The sequence below is a fragment of the Vombatus ursinus genome, unplaced genomic scaffold (assembly GCF_900497805.2).
Source record: "Vombatus ursinus unplaced genomic scaffold, bare-nosed wombat genome assembly UNPS02014799.1, whole genome shotgun sequence".
Taxonomy (NCBI): Eukaryota; Metazoa; Chordata; class Mammalia; order Diprotodontia; family Vombatidae; genus Vombatus; species Vombatus ursinus.
The window spans coordinates 29,075,590-29,098,541 of record NW_020954577.1 but is presented as its reverse complement, the minus strand read 5'-3'; the positions used below and the strand labels follow the sequence as shown (position 1 = coordinate 29,098,541).

Here is a 22,952-nt window from a genome sequence, read left to right as displayed (position 1 = left end):
CCCTTCCCTCCTGCGGCACTACCATCCCCCTGGTGCAGACCCTCATCTTCTCATGTCAGGACTATTGCAATATCTGCTAGTGGGCCTGTCTGCCTCAAGTATCTCCTCACTCCAGTCCATCCTCCATTCAGCCACCAAAGTGATTTTCCTAAAGCACAGGTCTGATCACATCACCCCCCTACTCAGTAAACTCCAGCAGCTCCCTATCCCTCCAGGATCAAACACAAAATGCTCTGTTTGGTATTCAAAGCCCTTCATAACTTAACCACCTCCTACCTTTCCAGACTTCTTACACATTGCTCCCCTATGTGTACTTACACACAGTAGATATTCTTCATACTTTCTGATCTAGTGACACTTGCCTTCTGGCTGTTTGTCAATAAGATGCTCCATCTTTTAGCTCTGGATATTTTCTCTAGCTGTCCCCCATACCTGGAGAACTCTCCCTCCTCTGCTCTGACTGCTGACCTCCCTGTATTCCTTTAAGTTCTAACTAAAATCCCACCTTCCTCAGGGAACCTTTCTCAACCCCTCTTAATTCTAATGCCATCCCTCTATTAATTATTCCCTATTTATCCTGTATACAGCTTGCTTTGTATATATTTGCTTGCATGCTGTCTTCCCCATTAGACTGTAAACTCCTTGAGGTCGGGGACTGTCTTTTGCCTCTTTTTGTGTCCCCAAGACTTCTTGTTGTTTAGTTATTCAGTCATGTCCAACTCCTCATGACCACGTGAACCATAGCATGCCAGGCCCTTCTATCATCCATTATCTCTCAATGTCTGTCAAAGCTTATATTTATTGCTTCCATGATGCTATCTATTCATCTCATCTTTTGCTGTTCCTTTTTTCTTTTGCCTTCATTCTTGCCTGACATCAAGGTCTTTTCCATTGAGTCCCATCTTCTCATTATGTGGCCACAGTATTTAACCTTCAGCTTAAATATTTGACCTTCCAGTGAATAACCTGAATTAATTTCTTTAAGTATTGACTAATTTGACCTCCTTGCTGTCCAAGGGACTCTCAAAAGTCTTCTCCAGCACCGCAATTCGAAAGCATCAATTCTGCAGTGTTCAGCTTTCCTTATTGTCCAACTCTCACAGCCAGACATTGCAACTGGAAAAATCACAGCTTTGACAATATAGACTTTTGTTGGCAAGGTGAAGTCTTTACTTTTTAGTAGGCTGTCTAGAATTGCTATAGCTTTCCTTCCAAGGAGCAAGTGTCTTTTAATTTTATGGCTGCAGTTGCCTTGTGCAGTGATCTTGAGCCCAAGAATATAAAATTTGACACTGCTTTCATTTCTTCTCCCTTTATTTGCTAGGAAGTGATTGGACCAGTTGCCATGATATTCGGTGTTTTGGGTATTTTTGGTTTTGTTTTTATGTTAAGCTTCAAGCCAGTTTTTACCCTCACCTTTTATACTCTCATCAAGATGCTTCTTAATTCTTCTTCACTTTCTGCTGTCAGAGTGGTATCGTCTGCACACCTGAGATTGTTGATATTTCTCTTGGCAACCATAGCTCTGGCTTTCGATCGGGCCAGCCTGGCATTTCGCACGATGTACTCTGCATGTAAGTTAAATAAATAAGGTGTCAGTATATGGCCTTGTCGTATTCCTTTTCCAATCTCAAACCAATCACTTGTTCCATGTTCAGCTCTGTTGCTTCTTGATCTTCATACAGAATTCTCAGGAAACAAGATGGGCACTCCCATCTCTTTGATGACTCGCCACGCTTTGTGGTGATCCACACAAAGGCTTAGTCGGTGAAGCAGAAGTGGAGGTTCTTCTGGAACTCCATTGCTTTCTCCATTGTCCAGAAAATGTTGGCAGTTTGGTTTTTAGTTCCTTTGCCTCTTTGGAAACCAGCCTTCTCTTTTGCTGTTTCTCAGTTCACACATTGCTGAAGTCCGGCCTGCAGGATCTTAAGCAAAACCTTGTTGGCTTATGAAATGAGCGTTGTTGTTCAGTGTTTTGAGTGTTCAGTAGCATTGCCCTTCTTTAGAATTGGGATGTAAACTGATCTTTTCCAATCCAGTGGCCACTGTTGAGTTTTCCAGATTTGTTGGTATATTGAGCTTGGCACTTTAACAGTATCATCTTTTAACATTTTAAATGGCTTGTCTAGAATCCCATCACCTCAACTAGCCTTATTGTTAGCAATACTTCCTAAGGCCCACTTAACTTCATTTTCCATGACGTCTGACGCTAGATCACTAACCACACCATCGTGGTTATTGGTGATGTTAAGGTCTTTCTTGTATAGTTCTTTCGTATATTCTTGCCATGTCTTCTTAATCTCTTTTGCTTATGTTAAGTCCTTGCCATTTTTGTTTATTTGTCATGCTCATTTTTTTGTAGGAAATATTCCCTTGATACCTCTAGTTTTCTTGAAGAGATCTCGTGTCTTTCCCATTCTATTGTTTTCTTCTATTTCTTTGCATTACGCATTTAAAAAAAAACCTTCTTATCTCTCCTTGCTATTTCCTGGAATTCTGCATTCAGTTGGGTTTATCTTTCTCTTCCTCCTTTCCCTTTCCTTTTCCTTCTTTCCTCAGCTATTTGTAAAGTTTCATCAGACAGCCATTTTGCTTTCTCGTTCTTCTTTTTCTTTGGAATGATTTTTGTTGTTGCACCCTGTACAATATTGTGAACTTCTGTCCATACTTCTTCAAGCACTCTATCTACCAGGTCTCATCCCTCAGATCTATTCATTGCTTCCACTTCATATTCATATTCCTAAGGGATGTTATTTAGATCATATCTATATAGTCTCATAGTTTTCCCTCCTTTTTTCAATTTAAGTCTGAATTTTGCAATAAGAAGCTCATGATCTGAGCCATAGTCAGCTCCAGGTCTTGTTTCAACTGACTGTATAGGCATTTTCCACCTTTGGCTGCAAAGTATATAAACAATCTAATTTCAGTATTGACCGTCTGGTGATGTCCATGTGTAGAGTCACCCTTTGGGTTGTTGAAAAAGAGTGTTTGTCATGATCAGCGAGTCATCTTGACAAAATTCTATTAGTCTCTACCCTGCTTCATGTTGTACTCCCAGACCAAACTTGCCTATTATTCCAGTTATATTTTGTTTTCCTACTTAGCATTCCAATCCCCCATGATGAATATGACATTTTGGGGGTGTTATTTCTAGAAGATGTTGTAGATCTTCATAAAACTGATCAACTTTGGATTCTTTGGCATCAGTGCTTGGAGCATAGGCTTGTATTACTGTGACTTTGAATGGTTTGCCTTGGATTTGAACAGATATAACTGTCATTTTTGAGATTATACCCCAGTACTGCTTTTCTCACCCTTTGTTGAGGGCCATTCCATTTCTTCTAAAGGATTCTTGCCCACAGTAGTATATGTGATGATCACCTGAATTAAATTCACCCATTTCTGTCCATTTAAGTTCATTGACACCCAAGACATCAATATTTAATCCTTCCATCTTCTGTTTGACCACATCCAACTTACCTTGGTTTTTAGATCTTACATTCTAGGTTCCTATGCAATATTGATCTTTATAACCTCAGACTTTTCTTTCATCACCAGATACATCCACAGCTGAGTTTCCTTTTGTCTTTGGCCCAGCCCATATCTTTTATAATTTTAATACTGTGCATGAGATTTTCTTGGCAAAGATGTTGGAGTGATTTGCCTTTTGTCAGAACTCTCCTCTATGACCTGTCTGTCTTGAGTAACCTTGCATGGCATAGCTCACAGTTTCATTGAGTTACATATGCCCCTCCACCATGATAAGGCAGTGATTCAGGAGGGGAGTAGGTACTTAACAAATGTTTATTGATTGATTGCTCTCCAGTGGTCCAGCGTAATTGGTCTGACTCAATTTCAGGGTACTTAGTGTTGCTGGATTAATAGTCTGAAACAAACTTTTCCCTTTATTTTATCAGATTGTTCAAGGTATCTTCTTTTCCCCCTTTATTATTTATTTGCAATTAAATTTTACTTTTCTTTCTTTCTTTCTTTTTTAGGCAATTGGGGTTAAGTGACTTGCTCAGGGTCACACAGCTAGTAAGTGTCAAGTGTTTGGTCTGAGACCGGATTTGAACTTCAGGGCCGGTGCTCTATCTACTGTGCCACCTAGCTGCCCCAATTTTACTTTTTAAATGAGCAAATGGTATTTTGTTTCTACTTTCTGTAACTCCTTTTACCACCATGCCTCTGGAAAAAGAAAAGACAATAAAACTCTTTCTCGCAATAAATATGCATCATTAAGCAAAACAACTTCTCACCTAGTCATGTCTAAAAATGTGTGTCTCTTCTGTGTATTTAGTCCATCGTGTCTTTGTCAGGAGGTGGGTAATATTCTTCTTCATTGGTCCCCTGGCATCATGTTTTATTATTGTGTTGATCAGAGTTACATCTTTCAAAGTTGTAAAAATGAACGACTTTCAAGATATCTTCTTAATTTCCTATCTCCATGGATCTGTGGGTTATGGTGCCCGAGGTCACAGGACCTGAGTTTAAAGCCATGCTCTATCACTCACTGCCTATGTGACCTTGGGTAAGTGGCATTCCCTCAGTTTCTGCATCTGTAAAATGCTGGTGTTTAGAGTAGATGACCTTTAAGGTTTCAACCAGATTTAGGATCCTATGGTCCTTCTTATCCTGTACAACATTTATCCATGACCTCCCATAAATCCTGTATGGGGCATAGACCCAGTATGCTGGGGGCTTTTCCCTAGATCTTTTTTTTTTTTTTTTTTTTTTTGGCTAGGCAATGGGGACAAGTCAGTTGCTCAGTGTCACACAACTAGTAAGTGTCAAGTATCTGAGGCTGGATTTGAACTCAGATCCTCCTGACTCCAGGGCCGGTGCCCTATCCGCTGTGCCACCTACCTGTCCCTCCCTTACATCTCCAGACTTTGAATGGATACTAATGAAGAATGAAGCCTATTTGAGTGAGATTATTGCTCTCATGATAGCACCACCTTTTTGGGAATACAGCTTTCTCATGAAATCCTTTATATTACCTTTCCCATACTCTTCTTTGGTGCTAATATGTTTCGATCTCTTTACGCTCATCTTGCACTTCTCCAATGCCCTTTGGGTGACTTTCAACTTTCATTTCATCATGACTCTGGGATTCCATGACTCTCAGATGCATTTGCAGGAATTCCCAGGATTTTTCAATAAAGCTGTGTTTCTCTTTGAAAAGGGCAAGTTTCAGTGGCTTAACTAAAAAGAATCACTAAACTCCTTCCTAGATGTTCAAGTCAATTCAGTAAGTATTTAACACCCACTGTTTATAAGGTACTGTGTTGAACAGGTAGGAGAATATAAAAATGAGTCAGTCATTCTTACCCTCTTGGACCTGGGATTTTCCCTTTTTGTTACAGTAAGGTTGACCTGCCTGGGAGAAAAGGGAGGAAATGAAGGGGGATCATATTTTCACAGAAAATAGCAAGGCCAGAGGGCAGCCAAACTGCTCTCCTACATGTCAGCACACTGTCCTTTGGATGTGACACGTGTCTGAGATGCCACTGAAGTTTGTCAACCTGGGATACATGTGGAGAGAATTGCCCATCAATGGACCACCCCAGAGAGCTGATGTGTGTCCTTGGATTCCTAATCAGAAATTCATAGGTTTGAGTTGACATAATCTTAATGAATTTAATGTATTGGCTGGCTTTCAAATTTGCACGGGATAGAAAACTGTGACTTTGGCTTCATGAAAGCTTTGATTTTTGACCTACAAGAGAAATCTTGTCCAAGGATGTCATTTAATAGATGAGGAAAGTAAGGTCCAGAAAGGTTAAAGCCACTTCCCCCAGGTCATGCAGATAAGGGACAGAGCTAGCCTTCAGAGCCAAAGTCTTTGATACTTGACTCAATGATCTTCCTTTCTTTTTTCTTTTTTGTGCTGTTTATCTGAAAGGCAATCACAAACAGCTGCCTGCAGTTTGAAAGGAAATGTGGCCACAAATTAACGAATGCTTTTGCAATATTTTCAGTATAGAAAGAACTTTTGGCTAACTGCATATGGGTTCTTTTTTTGTAAATTTTTAAAATTATAAACTTAAATACAAAATGAGAAAAGAAAAAAATGAGAAAAGAAAAAAAATTACCATGTACACAGCAGATCACAAGAGAGGATTCAATATAAAACAAGAAATTTTCATTTAAAGAAAGCCTATATAATAAATAGTACACATTGTTTTCAAAGCTCACCAACTTTTCTTTGTTTCCTTGTTAATTTTCTCTTGTTCTCTGCTGTGCGCTTTTCACTTTATTTTTTCCCTCCCTCTCCCTTCCCTCCAAAGAAGGCTACAATTAAGCATGGATACACACACACACACACACACACTCACTCACTCATACACATATATGTAAGACCATACTACACCTATTTCCTCCTATTATCTGTTTCTCTGAAGGTGGATAGCATCATCCTTCATGAGTCCAAGTCTTTCTATGTTTTTCTAAATCAACCAGCTCATCATTTCCCACACCACAGCAATATTCCAACCCAATCACATCCTGAGAGATTGTCTATGAAAGTTTTTTTCCCAATTTTCTGCATTCTTTCTGTTCTTGGCTACATAGGTTTTATTTATACAAGAAAATTTTAATTCAGAATAACCAAAATTGTCCTTTTTATACTTCAACAGTGCTCTTGCCTTATAATATAGTTTAAGGTCTGATACTACTGATACTATTTCCTTTACATCTTTTTTCCTTGGTTTCTTTGAAGTTCCTGACTTTTTGTTCTTCCAAATGAGCTTTATTATTATTTTTTCTAACTCTATAAAATAATTTTTTAGTAATTTAATTGGGATGACATTGAATAAATAGGTTAGGTAAATGTGTCATTTTAAAAATTGTATCAGCTTTACTTACTCATGAAAATTACATTTTACCTCAATTATTTGGATCTGAGTTTATTTGTACAAGAAGTGTTTTATTTTTATGTTCATATAGTTCCTGTGTCTGTTTTGGCAGGTATATACTGAGGTATTTTATATTGTTTAGGTATTTTAAGTGGTCTAAAACAATATTGAATAATACTGCTGACACATAGTGTAGGTTCTCTATTTTTCACTTTGGATTAAATCTATTTTAATTTTAACTTTGTCTGAGATTGTGATTATTATCCCTGCTTTTTTTACATACTAAATTCTACTCCTGCCCTTTATTTTATCTTTGTGCATATCTCTTATTTTTATAATGTTTCCTGAAAGCAACATATTGTTGAATTCAAATTCTTAAGCTGATATTGTTTCCATTTTATGGGTAAATTTGTCCCATTCACATTCTAAGCTACAATTACTTGTGTATTTTCCTCCTTCCTATTTTTCCTCACTATCCTTCTCACCCTATTTACTCTCCTCACTCCTCTGCTTTACTTCCACCTGCTACCTTGCCCTCCTATTCCTTAACCTCCCCTCCCCTCTAAGAGTCCCTCCCTTATCCTCTCGCCCCACTCTATCCCCTTGCCCTCTTGTTTCTTTCTGAATTTAGAAGACTTTTATATCCTTATATATATATGTATATATATATATATATGTCATTCATTCTTTAACCCATTCTTGATAAGAGTAAGGTTTCATCACTACCCTGCCTCTCCCCTACTAGCTTCTTCTGTATCAAATTTTCCTTTTATGCCTCATTTGAATGAGATAATTACTCCTTTTATCTCTCCCTACGCAGTTTTGTTTTTTTAGAATCACCCCATCATACTCAGCCCATGCCTTTCTTTCAAACTACCCAAATAATTATGACAATCATAAGAGTATTACTAATATTTTCACATATACAAAATAAACAATTTAACCTTATTGAGTCCCTTATAATTGGTCCTTAATGTTTACCTTGTATTTCTCCTGAATGTTATATGTCAAATTTTCCCTTAAGTTCTGGGGGTTTTGTCACAAAAACCTGAAAGTCTTTGAGTTCATTAAATGTTAATTTTTTTCCCATTCAGGATTATGCTTAACTTTGCTGGGTAAGTTAACCTTGGTCATAACCCCAGCTTTTTTGCTTTATAGAATATAGTATTGTAAGACTATGATCCTTCAACATAGTAACTGTTAAGTCTTGTATAATCCTTATTGTAGTTCCATGATATTTAAATTGTTTTTTTCCTTGTTGCTTTCAATATTTTCTCCTTAACCTGGGAGTTTTGAAACTTGATTATGATATCCCTGTAAATTTTCCTTCTGGAATCTCAGGTAGTGATCAGTGGGTTTTTTCTATTTCTACTTTGCCTTCTTGTTCTAGAACTTCAGGGCAATTTTCTTTGATAAATTCGTGTAATATTGTATCAAGATTCTTTTTTTTTTAATCATAATTTTCAAGATTCTTATATTATTTCTCCTTGATCCGTTCTCCAGATCAATTGTTTTTTTGATAAGATGTTTCACATTCTCTTCTATTTTTTCATTCTTCTGATTTTGTTTTATGATTTCATAGAACCTTAGAATGTCATTAGCTTCCCCTTGCCCAGTTCTAGTCTTTAAGAAATTATTTTCTCCCTTAAGTTTTTGATTCTTTATTTCCAGGTGGTTGACTTTCTTTTCATAATTTTCTTGATTTTCTTGGATTGCTCTTATTTTTTTTCTTATTTTCCCTCTATCTCTCTCATTTAATTTTTAAAGTCCTTTTTAAGTTCTTCCAAGAACTCTTTTTTTGTACTTGGGACAATTTGCCACTTCTCATTGAAAAAGGAGTGGCTTTTTTTTTTTTTAGCTCTATTCCTTTGAATATGAACCCAGATCTTCTTTATCTCCATAGTAAGTATTTATGGTTGGGTTCTTTCTCCCTCACTTACTCATTTTTATTTATTTACTTTTTATTTTGTTTTGTTTTTAGCAACTATTAGTGTAATCAAGTTATAGTTCCAGCTGTGGGGAATGATGCCCCAAACCTCAGTTCCTTCTTACTGTTATTTTCTTAGGTGTGTCTCGCGCTCTAACCTTGAGCTCTCTTTTCCACTCCTAAACCATGGCTAGGGCCCTCAGCCACACTGTCCCTAAAATGGTCTTAATCCCTATGTCCCTCTGGTGGCTGCAAACTATAGCTGTCCTCTCTGCTCCAGAACTGAAACCTGGACTCTGCTGTCCTGAAAGTGCCCACAGCTAACGAGGTCCCTTCCTCTCACTACTGCGCTCACCAGGTGTGTGCTGGCTCCTTTTCCCCTCCAGACGCAGCTCAGGATGTGTCTGGCGAGCACAGCTGTGCTCGGCAGTGGAAGGTCCTTCAACCTCCTCCTCCTCAGCTGTCAGACCCCTGCACTATCTGTGAGATCAATGTTTCTAATGCTGAGGCTGCCTCTCAACCCAGCTGCCCCCAGGGATTGTCGTTTGCTGATTCTGTAGAGTCAGCCTTGGGTGTTTGCACTTCATCACTCAGACCAAATCTCTGTTGTTGGAGGCCAAGTCTTTCCTGGAGTCTTCTCAAATTTTCTTAGGAGGACAACGGCTTTACCCCGTGTTTATTTCTGCTGCTCTGAGGTAATGTTCTGTCTTTTTTTGTGGAGGAGATTTGGAGAGTCAAAAATTTTCTGGGGCAGCCTGGTGGTGCAGTGGATAGAGCACCGGCCCTGAAGTCAAGAGGACCTGAGTTCAAATTGAGCCTCAGACCAAATACTTGACACCTACTAGCTGTGTGACCCTGGGCAAGTCACTCAACCCCAATTGCCTAAAAAAACTAAAAAAAATTTTTTTTCTGACCTACTGTGCCATCTTCCCAGGATCCTCTCTTTCACATGGGTTCTTGCTCAGTCATGAGGAAACCATAGGCAGTAGTCATCATCAGAGCTATCATTAGAATAGGAGGGACAGCCCTCACATGGAAAATTCTTGAGGGCAGAGTCAGTCTACAGAACTTTTACCAGAATTTTTCAACCTGAGGCAAGCAGCATCAAGTATATCCTGAAATAAATGCTCTTTTTTTTAGGGGTAGAGGTAACTCTTATACTATCCTCACTGGTGAAAACTCCAGTACACTACCCTTTAAAGGTAACCCAGGGTCACCAGCCCCTGGACAGAAAGATCCAGGGAAACTGGAAGTCTCTTTTTGGGAATCCCATCTCCTAGGAAGAACAGAACAAGACTAGAGTAGAGTGACTCTCCTGGTTTGTAGCTGTGGAGGCATTTAGAGCACTGTCTGGAACTTTCTTGATTTAACTAATTATTCCAGCTAACTAGTTTGTGTGATGCTGAAGGAATAAAAATACCTCAGTTCAACTTGGTAAACATTAAATGCCAAAGCAATGGATATAAATTAGAAAAAGAAAGACATCCCTGCCCTCAAGGAATTTACAATCTATGGGGGTAGAAGAAGTAGACACACAAAAGGAGGCTGGAGAGGGTGGTGGGGAGGACACCAGTGAAGTGTGAGCTGGAGAGTCCCCGTTCGTCTTTCTCTAAAGGAAAGCTTTGCGAGGAGGGTTCCACCCATCAATCAGAAGAGAGAAGAAACTGAGGGAGTTACAAAGGCGTTGAGTATCCAAAGTTGACTTAAACATCCTGAAGAGGAGATCTTAGATAATGTAAATATCACAAATGTAAATTTGCACAATCTTTACTTAACATTTTTTTTGGCATTCTCCTAAGCTGTGGCGCTGTGCCTGGGACAAAGTCCTGACCACTCCATCCTTGTTACAAATCTGCCTATATCTCTTCTGTATTACATCTTCCATTGGTCCACTGCTGAGCCCCATGACAGCTCAATGCATTCTTTCTAGACATACGTTGTCCAAAAACCCAGTTTTGCCCACTATTCCTGTATGGACTAAGCTTATTTTCATCTCTTATAAATAAGTTTGTTTCCTTTCCAGAGTCCAAGCTTAAAAACATTCTACAAGATGAAGATGCTGCTAATCTCATTGACCTTAATCATCTGGGCCAGAACATCAGCTGATCAGAGCCCTGGTATTTGTCTATTTCATTTCTATTACTGTTTGTTTGTCATGGGTCACCACATTTTCAGAAGTGAAGGAAGAGGTGGGGATGGACTGAAAACTAAAGACTGAAAAAAAACAATCAGGTAAAGTGGCTGTCTATTAAAAAAAAAACAACCCACCACAGCCAGCACTTTGTAAGTATGCAACACCACCAAAATGTCTAAACACTAGAACATAACAAAGATGTAGTTAGAATTCATGATTTGTGTGAAATCTAGAAGACTGCGTCTTTCACTCTCTTTCTGGTCTAAGTACAGAAATTAAGTTGTCTCCTAAATCCTGACCATCCATTATTATTTCTGCCCAAATACCAGGTTAGATTGCACCTGAAATTTAGCAAGTGAAAAAAAAAGTCAATCACTTCTCCCTCTCTACCCCAGTGCTCCTGACTCAGCTCTCTTTCCCACATTTCTCAACATGAATGTTTCCTTTCTGACCTTCCTTGAAAATGGTCATGGTAGAGATAATTTTTAAAAACCTCTCCCATAAGCCAGCATCCTAACCTTCCTGAAGTTCTTGAGGTTAGAATCTTACATTATATCCTAATATTCTTACAATCTATACTAATTTTACCTAATATAATAGTAATCTTACAATGTATTCTATCTAATGAGCTAGGTAACAGCAGCAACAGAGAATAGCTAGCTTGGGGTGGGGTGGGGGAGTCACCCCGTCCTACTCCTGGCTCTAGTATATTTGGTTTATGCCTCAGCATGGTTAATTTGATACATCTCTAGAGTTGAACAATACCCACCCCACGCCCATGCACTTCCCCCACACACAGACAAGGCAGTCTGTGCAAACTATGAAGATGCCAAGCCCGTAGGAAGATTTCCATAGGACAGTCTTGCTCACCCTATCCCACTTTCAAAGTCCATTTCATTGGCCACTGGGCAAAGGTTTTCTTTCCCTCCAGAGCAGTACCACCTTGGCCTAATTTCGATATTACATTAAGGATTGGTGGTTCCAGATGGTGGAAAGTCACTAGCATAGAGTTAAGAAAAAAAAAAAAGCCTTTCCCCTCCACCCACTCCTCTTTTGTTTGTTTGTTAATTAAATTTTTTTCCCAATCATCAAGATTTTTATTCTTTTCTGTCTCACCCTAGTCTATCACCCACCCCCTACCCCACCTACCACAAGAGAAAAAAAAAAACCAAAACCCCGTAACAAATATGCACAGTCAGGCAAAACAAATGTCAATATTGGCCATGTCCAAACATTGGGGTCTCATCTGCATATTAGACTATCCTCTCTCTGATGGGAGGTGGATAGCATTCTTTATTATCAGTCATATTCAATTATGATCAGTCATTGTATGGATCATAGTTCCCAAGTCTTTCAAAATTGGTTCATTTTCACAATGTTAATGTTATAAATTGTTCTCCTGATTCTGCTTACTTCACTCTGCAGCAGTTTATACAAATCTTCCAGGTTTCTCTGAAACCATCCCCTTCTTACAGCATAATTGTATTATATCACATTCATATACTATAATTTGGTTAACCATTTTCCCCATTGGCGGGTACGCCTGTTCTCCATTCTTTTTGCTAAATTCCAATTTGAAATATTAGAACAATATTAATGATAATTTTCTAGGATTAGACCACCACAGAATGAGAGTTTTCTTGCATTTAGGGTCTATGTCCAAAATGACACTATGCTTCTCAAATCAGTATTATATTGTCCTGTGGTTTTGAGGATCCAGGTCTTTATAATAAGTTTCTTTTCTTCTTTGTTTCTGACTTGGGGTTTGCAGGTCCTGAGTTTGCTGATGTTGTGTTCCTGGTGGACAGCTCTGATCACTTGGGGAGTAAGTCCTTCCCCTTTGTGAGAACCTTCATAAGCAAGGTGATCAACAGTCTGCCTGTTGAAACCAACAAGTTCCGTCTCGCCCTTGCCCAGTATAGCGATGATTTACACCAGGAGTTCCTGCTGAACACCTTCAAGACCAAGAAGGCAATGTTGGACCACCTCAAGAAGAACGTTGACTACATTGGTGGGTCCCTGCGGATAGGCAATGCTCTAGAGAAAGTTCACAAGACCTACTTCTCAGGGCCAGCGAATGGAAGAGACAAGAAACTGTTTCCCCAGATTTTAGTTGTTTTGGCTTCAGCCAAATCTGAGGATGATGTGGTAGGGCCTGCAGAAGCCTTGCAGAGAGATGGGGTGAAAATCATCGCATTGGGAATGCAAGATGCTTCAGAAGAAAATCTAAAAGCCATGGCCACTTCTCAGCATCACTATAACCTTAGGACAGTCAGAGATGTGGGAATGTTTTCGGGCAACATGACCAGGATCATTAAGGAGACGATAAAGCAAAAGGAAGGAATACAAGATGTTGATGAAGTAGGTGAGTAAATTGACAAAAGTTATATGAGAGATATCTAATTCCATCGAGAAACCAGATTTCATTTAAAAATGTTGAAAGCTGCATAAATGAAATATATTGGGATCACATTTCTGTATTCCTTGCAGCATTGTGCATCCTAAAAATACAGTAGGTATTCAATAAGTGCTTATTAGTTGATAGATCAACACTTAATAGGTCCATGATCGTATTATGCAGGCATTCCTTCCATCTGTGTAAATTGCAGCCTATTCACTTTTTTTTTTAATTGTGTGTGACTAGTATCTAAATCCTCTATATGCATCCTAAGATCCTTTCCATATTTACTGGATACTAGTACAGTACCCAATTCCTTTTCTGGTCCTACATGTCTTTTATCCACTTACATCCATCATTGTTGATGAGCATATTTATGGGGTAGCTAGGTGGCACAGGGGAAAGAGCCCTGGGCCTGGAGTCGGGAAGACCTGAGTTCAAATCCAGCCTCAGACACTTACTAGCTGTGTGACCCTGGGCAAGTCACTTAAACCTGTTTGCCTCAATTTCCTCATCTGTAAAATGAGCTACAGAAGGAATTTTATCACATCTGTAACACAACCTTGTATGATCTTAATGTATGTAAGATACCTTGTTGGAGGAGAAATTTTAAGGCCACATTTTCCTCCATCAAATCATATGCTTTTAAAAGAAATCTACAAACATAGACACAAATAGATATTATATTCCCTATATCTCTCTGTTAACTGTGTGCCTGTGAAGATGTGGTCCATGTTCAAAAACCACCTGCAAAAGCCTGCTTATTCTCATCTCTTATTTTCATCAAGGATACCTCACTGGGTATGTAGACTGTTCACAATAAAAGATGAGGAAGTTGGCAGATTTTTGCAGTAGTTGATTTCTTCCTGATCACCTTTCTGGATAATAATAAAATACATAATCTTTTCCATTCTTTTGAAATCTTCATCTCTTTGAAATATATTGAAGAGTAAACTGTTGGCTCCTTTAAAATTGTGTTGCTTTTAGCATGGATTTCTTCAATCTATACATATATACATATTGACCAATATGTGTTTGATCAGGTCAGCCTCAGCTGGACTTCCTCATTTCAATTCATTATCATTATTGGAAAACCACTGAGACGGTAGAATCCAAATGAAGTGGTTCCACGTTTGTTGCTAACAAGAATAAAATCGCTGTAGAAAACTTCAGCAATCTGTCCCACTTCACATACATTTGTTAACTTGCTTCCAGTGTCATCTACAGATTTCTCCTTATTTATTTCCTCCTCAACTTCTTTTCACTGTTTTGTGAGGTGATGTTGATGGTTACTTTCTGTAATTGTCTCTTGGGAGGTTTTACAAATGAATTTATATTTTAAAGTATTGTACCCCTGCCTGTCATGTTCTTGGCTGTGCTTGGTAAGGAGACCAAATGTTTGTTGGTTGCCTGAGGCAGTTACTGGGCTTTCTCCATCCCTTGTTGTGGGATTTATATTGAATAAGTTAAATTCTCCAAGACATGGTGTCTCTAGGAAAGAAGGAAGGAAAGAAACACATTTATGTTGAACCCACTATGTGCTAAGTGCTTTACAAAGATTATCTTGTTTGATTCTCGCAACAACCCTGGGGAGTGGGAGCTATTATCCCCATTTTATGGTTGAAGAAATGGAGGCAGGCAGAGGTTAAGGGACTTGCCCAGGGTCACTCAGCTAGAAGTGTTTAAGGTTAAATTTGAACTCTGGTCTTCCTGATGCCAGGCCCAGCTTTCTGTGCACTACGGTGCCACCTAGCAGCTTCTCTAAAGACATGGGTATCTTTACTGTTAATTCATTTGCTGCTGCTGTTTATCTTTCGTTCTCCAAGAGGGCCATGGCATCAGGAAGGTGATGCCAGGACATGCTAGTGAATTGGATTTAAGTGAGGGAAGGCTGTGCAAAATCACCAGCCTCACTTTCTCCTCTGAAGCCACGTAGATCCAGTGGCAAGATATAGATAAGGACACCTTGGATGCAGCAGGAGACTTTGGCCTTTTAAAGCTACTAACAGACCACTACTAGGTCTGTTTCCAAAGATTATTAGGGAAAAAGGAAAAGAATCTATATATTCTAAAATATTTATAGCACCTCTCTTTGTGGTGGCAAGGAACTGGAAATATTGGGGATGCCCATCAATTGGGCAATGGCTGAACAAGCTGTGGTATATGATTGTGATGGAACCCTGCTGTGCTATGAGAAATGATGAGCTCAATGATCTTAAAAAAAATGGACAGACTTGCATGAAATCACCAAGAGTGAATTGAGCAGAACCAAGAGAATGTTGTATACAATAACTGCAATATTGTTTTAAGAACAACTTTGAGCAAATAAGTTCTTTTGTCTGCTCAATCTCCTTGCCAAGCAGAGATAACATGGTAGCAAAGGGAAACACCGGTTAAGAGCTGAGACCAACAAAAGTTAAGTGATTCACTCAAAGCATATAGGTACTAAGTGCCAGAGTCACGATTTGAACCCAGGTCTTAAAAAATGAACTTAACTAATATCTTTACTTTATAATGTCTTTCAAGCACTGAATGTTGCCATCACAGAAGTAGATAAGCAGGCTATATTAACCTTTGGATTCTTCCTTTGTCCTCACAGTATGTGAAAGAGATTCCGTGGCTGACATTGTCTTCCTATTGGATGAGTCCTTGGAGGTCAGAGAAGACTTGGAAGACCTTCAGAGGTTCCTGGAGAACATCACAGCCTCCATGGATGTGAGGGCAGGTTGTACCAGGATAGGCATGTTGAGGTTCAGCGACAGGGCAGAGGTGGTGACTTCTTTGGAAGCCCTCATGAGCCACGCTGAGATTGCACAGGCCATTGGGAGCCTCTCTCTAAGGGATGGAAAGGCCTATATTGGGAAAGCCTTGAAGAAGGCCAGAGAAGAAGTCTTTAGCCGCAGCAGGAAGGCCCAGGGTGTGCGACAGATAGCTGTCCTGGTCACTCATAGATCATCAGAAGACGAGGTGAACGAGGCAGCTGATAACCTTCTCCTGCAGGGTGTCTCCATATTTGCCATAGGCATTGAAGGCTACAACATCACCCAGTTGGAACAGATAGTGTCTTACCCTGCAGATCGTTTTATTTCCATTCAAAAGAGCTACTCAGACCTGGAACCTTACAGTGTCACTTTTCTAAACAAACTCCAGCATGAAATACAGTACAGGATGTCTGTCCAACATGAACAAACTGAACGTTACAGGACAGGTATGTCTTCAGCTCCACATTTTCAGTTTTCTTCTGCCATAGTTCTGCTTCTAGTTGCCCGAAGTGAAAATGTATAGGTATCTAGCTTTGGTGAGTTGTTATTAAAACAGCTTGTTCACAAATGTACTGTAACTTTCCGCCCACAATGGACAATAATCAAAGAATATAGGCTGTTGCAACAGTCCTAGTACGGTTTTAAGCTATTAAAGCTTTATTTAATTCGTGGCTTTAATTTGTCTCTCTCTGTTTTTTTCTCCCTCTACCATCAAGTGAGTGCAAATCTTTTTTTTTTTCTAATTGTCTATTAGACATGCAAATTAAAGCAACTTGGGGACACCATCTCCCATAAAATTGGCAAAGATTATTAAATACAAGGAAACAACGTTGGCAAGGTTGTTGAGGGACAGAGACACTCATTCGTTGCTAGTAGAATTGTATATTTATATAATCTTTTTTTCCGTTTTTTGCAATTGTCATGTTTTAAAAAAATTTTAACATTTGCTTTTAAAATTTTGAGTTCCTAATTCTCTCACTCTAATTCCTCTCCTACCTACTGAGAAGACAAGCAATATGATACCCATTTGTATAATCTTTTTGAAAAGCAATCTGTTTTTTGTTATTTTGGAAGGGAAAAGCAGAAAGAGGAAGGAGACGGAGAATTCTAGATGACAGAAAAACAAATGATAATGACAAAAATTCATTTAAGAAAAAAGAAAAGCAATCTAACAGTGTACAGTAAAAGTTAGGGAAAGATCATCATATCCCTTGGTGGAATATTCTGTTGTTGGGAATAAACCCTGAAAGTATTATCAGTAACATTTAAAAAGAGATATCCACTCCTATTGATTCTAATTTTTACTTATAACATCACTACTCTGAAAATATGTTTAATAAGAATGTATATATGTAGCCTATATCAGTTTGGGTGCTGTCTTGGGGAGGGTGGTGGGGAGGAAGGGGGAGAAAAATTTTAAACTCAAAAGCATATGGAAGTGATTGTTGATAAATCAAAAGAAATTAATTAAAAAAAAAATGCTCAGGCAAGAGACAGGGATATTGTTGACAGGATTCCTGAATGGGGTGGGAGGTTGCGAAAGATAATTTCTAAGGTTCTTACATTGAGAGATTTGATGATCTATAATTGGCCAGCCCTAACTTTTAAATATTTTGTTTTTTAACAATAATATGGAAATAAAGAAAAGTCATAGAATCCATGAGACTGAACAACCTATTAAGCAACGAGCTCCTTGAGAGCAGGAACTATATTTGTCTTTCTTTGTATTTTCAATGCTTAGCACAGTACCTGGCACCATAGTAGGTGTTTAATAAACTAATAGTTGTTTAATAAGTAAATAGGTGCTTGTTGACTTACTGGCTTGAATCTTAGTGCTGAAAATTATTTTTTCAGTAATTTGGTCTAATCTCCTACCTGCTAGATGAATCCCATGTATACAATTCTTGGCAAGTGCCAAAACTTTAGCCTTGAGAATGATTTCAATAAATCTGTACTTTTAATGTATTACTTGGATTATGCTTCAAAAACAAAACAATTTCTCACCAATGAAGTTATTTTTATATTCTGCTAAAAAAAAAAGAGATATCCATTCAGAGATTTCATAGAAACATTTATTAGTAATTGCAGAAGAAAAAAACCTCCCCAAAACTAAACCCAAACTAGAAGCGATCTTCCGAAAAAGGGGGAATTCTTAAATAACTGGCGGCACATTAATGGATAGGGACTGGATCTATGATTTCACTAGCATAATGAATTATTAGATGAGGAAATTCCTTCTATCACTGCAGGTTCACTTTTTCTGCAATTTGTAGTCTATTTATAAAGTATAGAAAAATGTAAATGCGAAGGGTTCTTAATCTGGGGAGGATCTATGAATTTTTTTTATAATTTAATAATCATATTTAAATATAATGTATTTCCTTTGAAATCCTTTGTATTTTATGCACTTAAGAACATAATTCTGAGAAGGGATCATAGGTTTTATCTAACTGCCAAATGAGTACCAAAGCACCAAAAAAAGTTAAGAACTGTTTTATGCATCAAATTTAATTGGTTTCATTGAAAATTATTACTAAACAAGTATAATTGGTGCCTTACAACATATCAACATTTAGTATAGACCTTACCCAGCCAGGAGGATTATTTAAAATAAAGCAATTGAGGACTAATTGTGTAGCAATTTGGTGGGATTTTTCTGATCCTGCTATTTGCATTGTCTCCTCATATGCCCTCTGAAAACCAACTGACCACTCCCTTTAAATGAATTTTTTGACAATCAAGTAGCCTTCCTATTCAAATGTTTTATGTTTAAAACTTTCAAAGGAAAAATCCTTTTTTAATATACTCACTAGAGTTAAATAATTAGGAATTTCCACAGTCATAAATTATGAAAAAGTTATTAGGAGACAAAGTTATTTGGAAACAACTAATTTGTCACCTGCATTTTTCCTTTAACTGGACATGACCTCTGCTAGGTTCCTTTTCATTCCATTTTTATTTTCTAAAATGAATAACAACTTCAAAAATGTGTCATATTTATTTTATTTTATTTTTAACAAGTGTTTTTAAAACTTTGGGTTACAAATTTTCTCCCTTCCTCCCTCCCCATCCACCCTCGTTGAAAAGGCAAGCATCTCGATACAGGTTATAGATGTGTAGTCATGCAAAACACTTCCATAGGAGTACTGTTGTGAAAAACTAAGTATATTTCCCTTCATCCTATCCTACCCCCCATTTATTCTATTCTCTCTTTTGACCCTGTCCCTCCTCAGAAGTGTTTGCTTCTGATTATCCCCTCCCTCAATCTGCCCTCCCCTCTTGTCAAATCTATCTTATACACACTTATTTGTGCATATGTTGTATCTCCAGATCAAATATAAACTCCTTGAAGTCAGGGACTAATTAATTTTGCTTTTGAATCCCTAGCACTTTACACAGTGCTTTGCACAAAGTAGGTGCTTAATAAATGCTTAATTTATTGCTTTTAAAAACTTAATTTCCTGGACACCTGACTATGTATACCTGTAAATATCTCTCAAATACAATCCTAATCATTTTTGTCCACAGAATTTTGGGTGATAGAAGGCCTCCAAGGTTCAGATGATCCCTTTTTCTATGTTTATGTGATATCATGTAAAGCATCCAGAAAGTTGGCTGAAGGAGCTTTACTTTAAAACTTCCAAAGCCTTAGTGTTTCTCCCCAGACGCTCTTTCTGAGCATTCCAACATTAACAGCGCATAAACTTTTTATCTCCTTGCAGGCTGCATTGAAACAGAAAAGGCCGATATCTATTTTCTCATTGATGGCTCAGGAAGTGTTCAAAACTATTTCCAAGAAATCAAGAATTTCATGATCGAGGTGACACAAATGTTTATTGTTGCCCCAGAGAAGGTCCGGTTTGGGGCAGTGCAGTATTCAACTGATAGTCAAGAGGAGTTTGGCATTGGCGTACATTCTAACCAGGTGAACTTAGGCAAAGCCATTCTCAATATCCGACAGATGGGATACACAACAAATACAGGGGCAGCTCTGAATTTCATGCTCCAAGTGATACAGGGCTCCAGGAGGAAACAGCCCAGCAACATCCCCTGTCATCTCCTTGTCTTGACAGACGGGAAGTCTGATGATGAGGTTGCAGAACCAGCCAAGAGACTAAGGGAGGAAGACGTCATCATTCATGCAATTGGCGTCAAAGGAGCCAATTTACATGAGCTGGAAGACATAGCAGGGTCAAAGGACAGAGTTAAATTTGTACATAATTTTGACTCTTTAAAAAGCATAAAGGATGAAATTGTTCAGAGCATCTGCCATGAAAGAGGTAAGATAAATCACTTCATCTCATGAATTTCTTCACAAATGGCTTCCAGATGATAGATGATCAAGTTATGAGATAGGCATGATGGTAATGTGGCAAATTCAGGCTTGATGTCAAGAAAAACTTTCTAACAATTAGAATGATCTATAAGTGAAGGTAGGATGGGCTGCCTAGGAAGATAATGACCTCTTCCTTCTTAGAGGTCTTCAAGCAATGTTTGGATGATTACTTGTTGGGAATGTTATAGAGAGAATCCTTGTTCAGACCCAGGTTGGACAAGACCTCCTTTGGGTTTCCTCCCAATTCCAAGATTCTGTGGTTCTTTGAATTTTTAAGTTAGATTTATGAATTCTTCTTGGAAAACTCAAGAAAAAGATGTTATAGGATAATGATGTGGAATAATATTTTTCTATTACATCAAATACTCCTTGATAGTAAATGATTAATTTTGGATGCAGCATATATTCTTTCAGGCCCCAAGATACTTTTCTTTCTTTCTTCCCTCATCCCACCACCCACTAGAATACTTTTTTTTGAAATTTAATTTAATTTTTTTGTTACATTAAGTTCCAAACAGTCTTTCTCCCACTCTCCCCAGCCTGCACTAGAGAAGGCCACCATTTCACACACACACACACACACACACACACACACACACACACACACGTGTATGTATGTAGGTATATATGTATATCTGTAAAGGTAAATATATATATATATATGTACAAAATATATGTAAAACCATACTGTGCATACTTCTACTTATCAGTTCTTTCTCTAGAGGTAGATAGCATCTTCCTTCATAGGTTTTTGTAATCAATTAAAATTTTTATAATACTTGGAATAACTTAGTTGTTCACAGTTCAAACAATATTGCTGTTACTGTTCACAATGTTTTCTTGGTTCTGCTCATTTCATTCTTTATTATTTCTTGCAAGTCTTTCCATGCTTTTCTAAAATCAACCAGTTCATCATTTCTTGTGGTGTAGTAGTATTCCATCACAATCATATACCACGACTTGTTTAGCCATTCCCCAATTGATGGACATCCCCTCAATTTCCAGTTTTTTGCCACCACAAAGAGAGCTGCTATAAATATTTTAGAACATATAGTTTTTTTTCCTTTTTCCCCATTCACCTTGAGAAGCAAACCTAATAGTGATATTGCTGGGTCAAAGGGTATACAGTTTTATAACTCTCTGGGCATAATTCCAGATTGGTTTTCAAAATGGATGGATCAGTTCACAGTTCCACCAACGGTATACTGGTGCCCTAATTTTTCTGCATCCCCTCAAACATTTGTCATTTTCCCCTTCTGTCATTTTAGCCACTTTGATAGGTAAGACATGATATCTCAAAGTTTGATAGGTAAGAGGTGCACTTCTCTAATCAATAATGATTTAGAGAATTTTTATATGACTATACATAACTTTGATTTCTTCATCCAAAACTGCCTGTTTATATCCTTTGGCCCCCAGAATACTTTTCATTGAGTTAGTGTATTAGGGAGCAACCTTCATGATCTGAAGGACAGAATGCATCATACAATTTCAGTTGATCATTATAACGTGATTTAATGTTTTAATGATATTTGTTTTTGCTATCTTTTTAGTTTGAAAATGGTTACCTGGATTAATGCCATTTTTTTTCTTAACAACCTACAGACTGTAAAGACAAAAAAGCAGACATCATGTTTCTGGTGGATAGTTCTGGGAGCATGGGAGCTGCTACCTTCAGTAAAGTAAAAGATTTTATGAAAAATTTTGTGGACAAGTCTCATATTGGCATCGATCAAGGACATGTTGGTGTCATTCAATTCAGCAATTTTACCAAGGAAGAATTTGGACTCACTGAATATATGAACAAAAGTGACATTTTTGATGCAATTGACAGAATGAGACCTATTGGAAGTAAAACCTATACAGGAAAAGCACTGAGATTTGTGTCTGATTACTTTGAACCCTTGAAGGGAGGACGTTCTGGGGTGAAGAAGTTTCTCATTCTCATCACTGATGGGAAGGCACATGACAAAGTTGAAGAACCAGCTTTAGATCTTCGGAATAAAGGAGTCACCATCCTCTTGGTTGCTATCTTCCGATCAAAATCACCTCAGCTAGAGGATATCACCGGAAATGCAAACTTGGTTTATTATGTTGAGAGTTTTGATAACCAAAAGCTACTTGAAGATAAGCTGGTTTTTGATATTTGCACTCTCGATGGCAAGTGGTCCCCATTTTCACTAAAATGACTTGAATTTAGTTTTCTAGAACATGGGATGTTAATACTTCTTAAATGATTTTTGGAATAATAATAAAAATCACCATCATGATAATAATAAGCTAGAATTCATAATTCAGTACCAGTCCTTGGACATTATTAAAGCTGCCTTTGGAAAAATTCATTTTTTTCCCACTCCATGTGTTTTAAACCAAGGCTCTGGTAGCCACGGGTATTAGGAATTACCCATTTGGCCAAGTAATATCACAAAGCACCGCTAGGTGGCACAGTGGATAGAGTGCCAAGCCTAAAATCGTGAAGACTCATCTTCCTGAGTTAAAATCCAGCCTCAGAGACTTTACTAGCTGTGTGACCCTGGG

The 22,952-nt window shown here is 38.1% G+C and overlaps 1 protein-coding gene across 3 annotated transcripts in view; it reads left to right on the top strand.

The window, feature by feature from the left end:
- Positions 1-22,952, top strand: part of LOC114050580 (collagen alpha-5(VI) chain-like) — a 120,497-nt gene that overhangs the window by 16,281 nt on the left and 81,264 nt on the right. For all 3 annotated transcript variants that reach the window (XM_027872379.1, XM_027872378.1, XM_027872380.1), the window contains exons 2-6: positions 10,808-10,901; positions 12,690-13,283; positions 15,916-16,524; positions 19,801-20,358; positions 22,020-22,574. In XM_027872379.1, coding sequence (XP_027728180.1) covers positions 10,835-10,901; positions 12,690-13,283; positions 15,916-16,524; positions 19,801-20,358; positions 22,020-22,574 — 2,383 coding nt within the window. In that variant the 5' untranslated portion in view covers positions 10,808-10,834. The remainder of the gene's footprint in view (positions 1-10,807; positions 10,902-12,689; positions 13,284-15,915; positions 16,525-19,800; positions 20,359-22,019; positions 22,575-22,952) is intronic.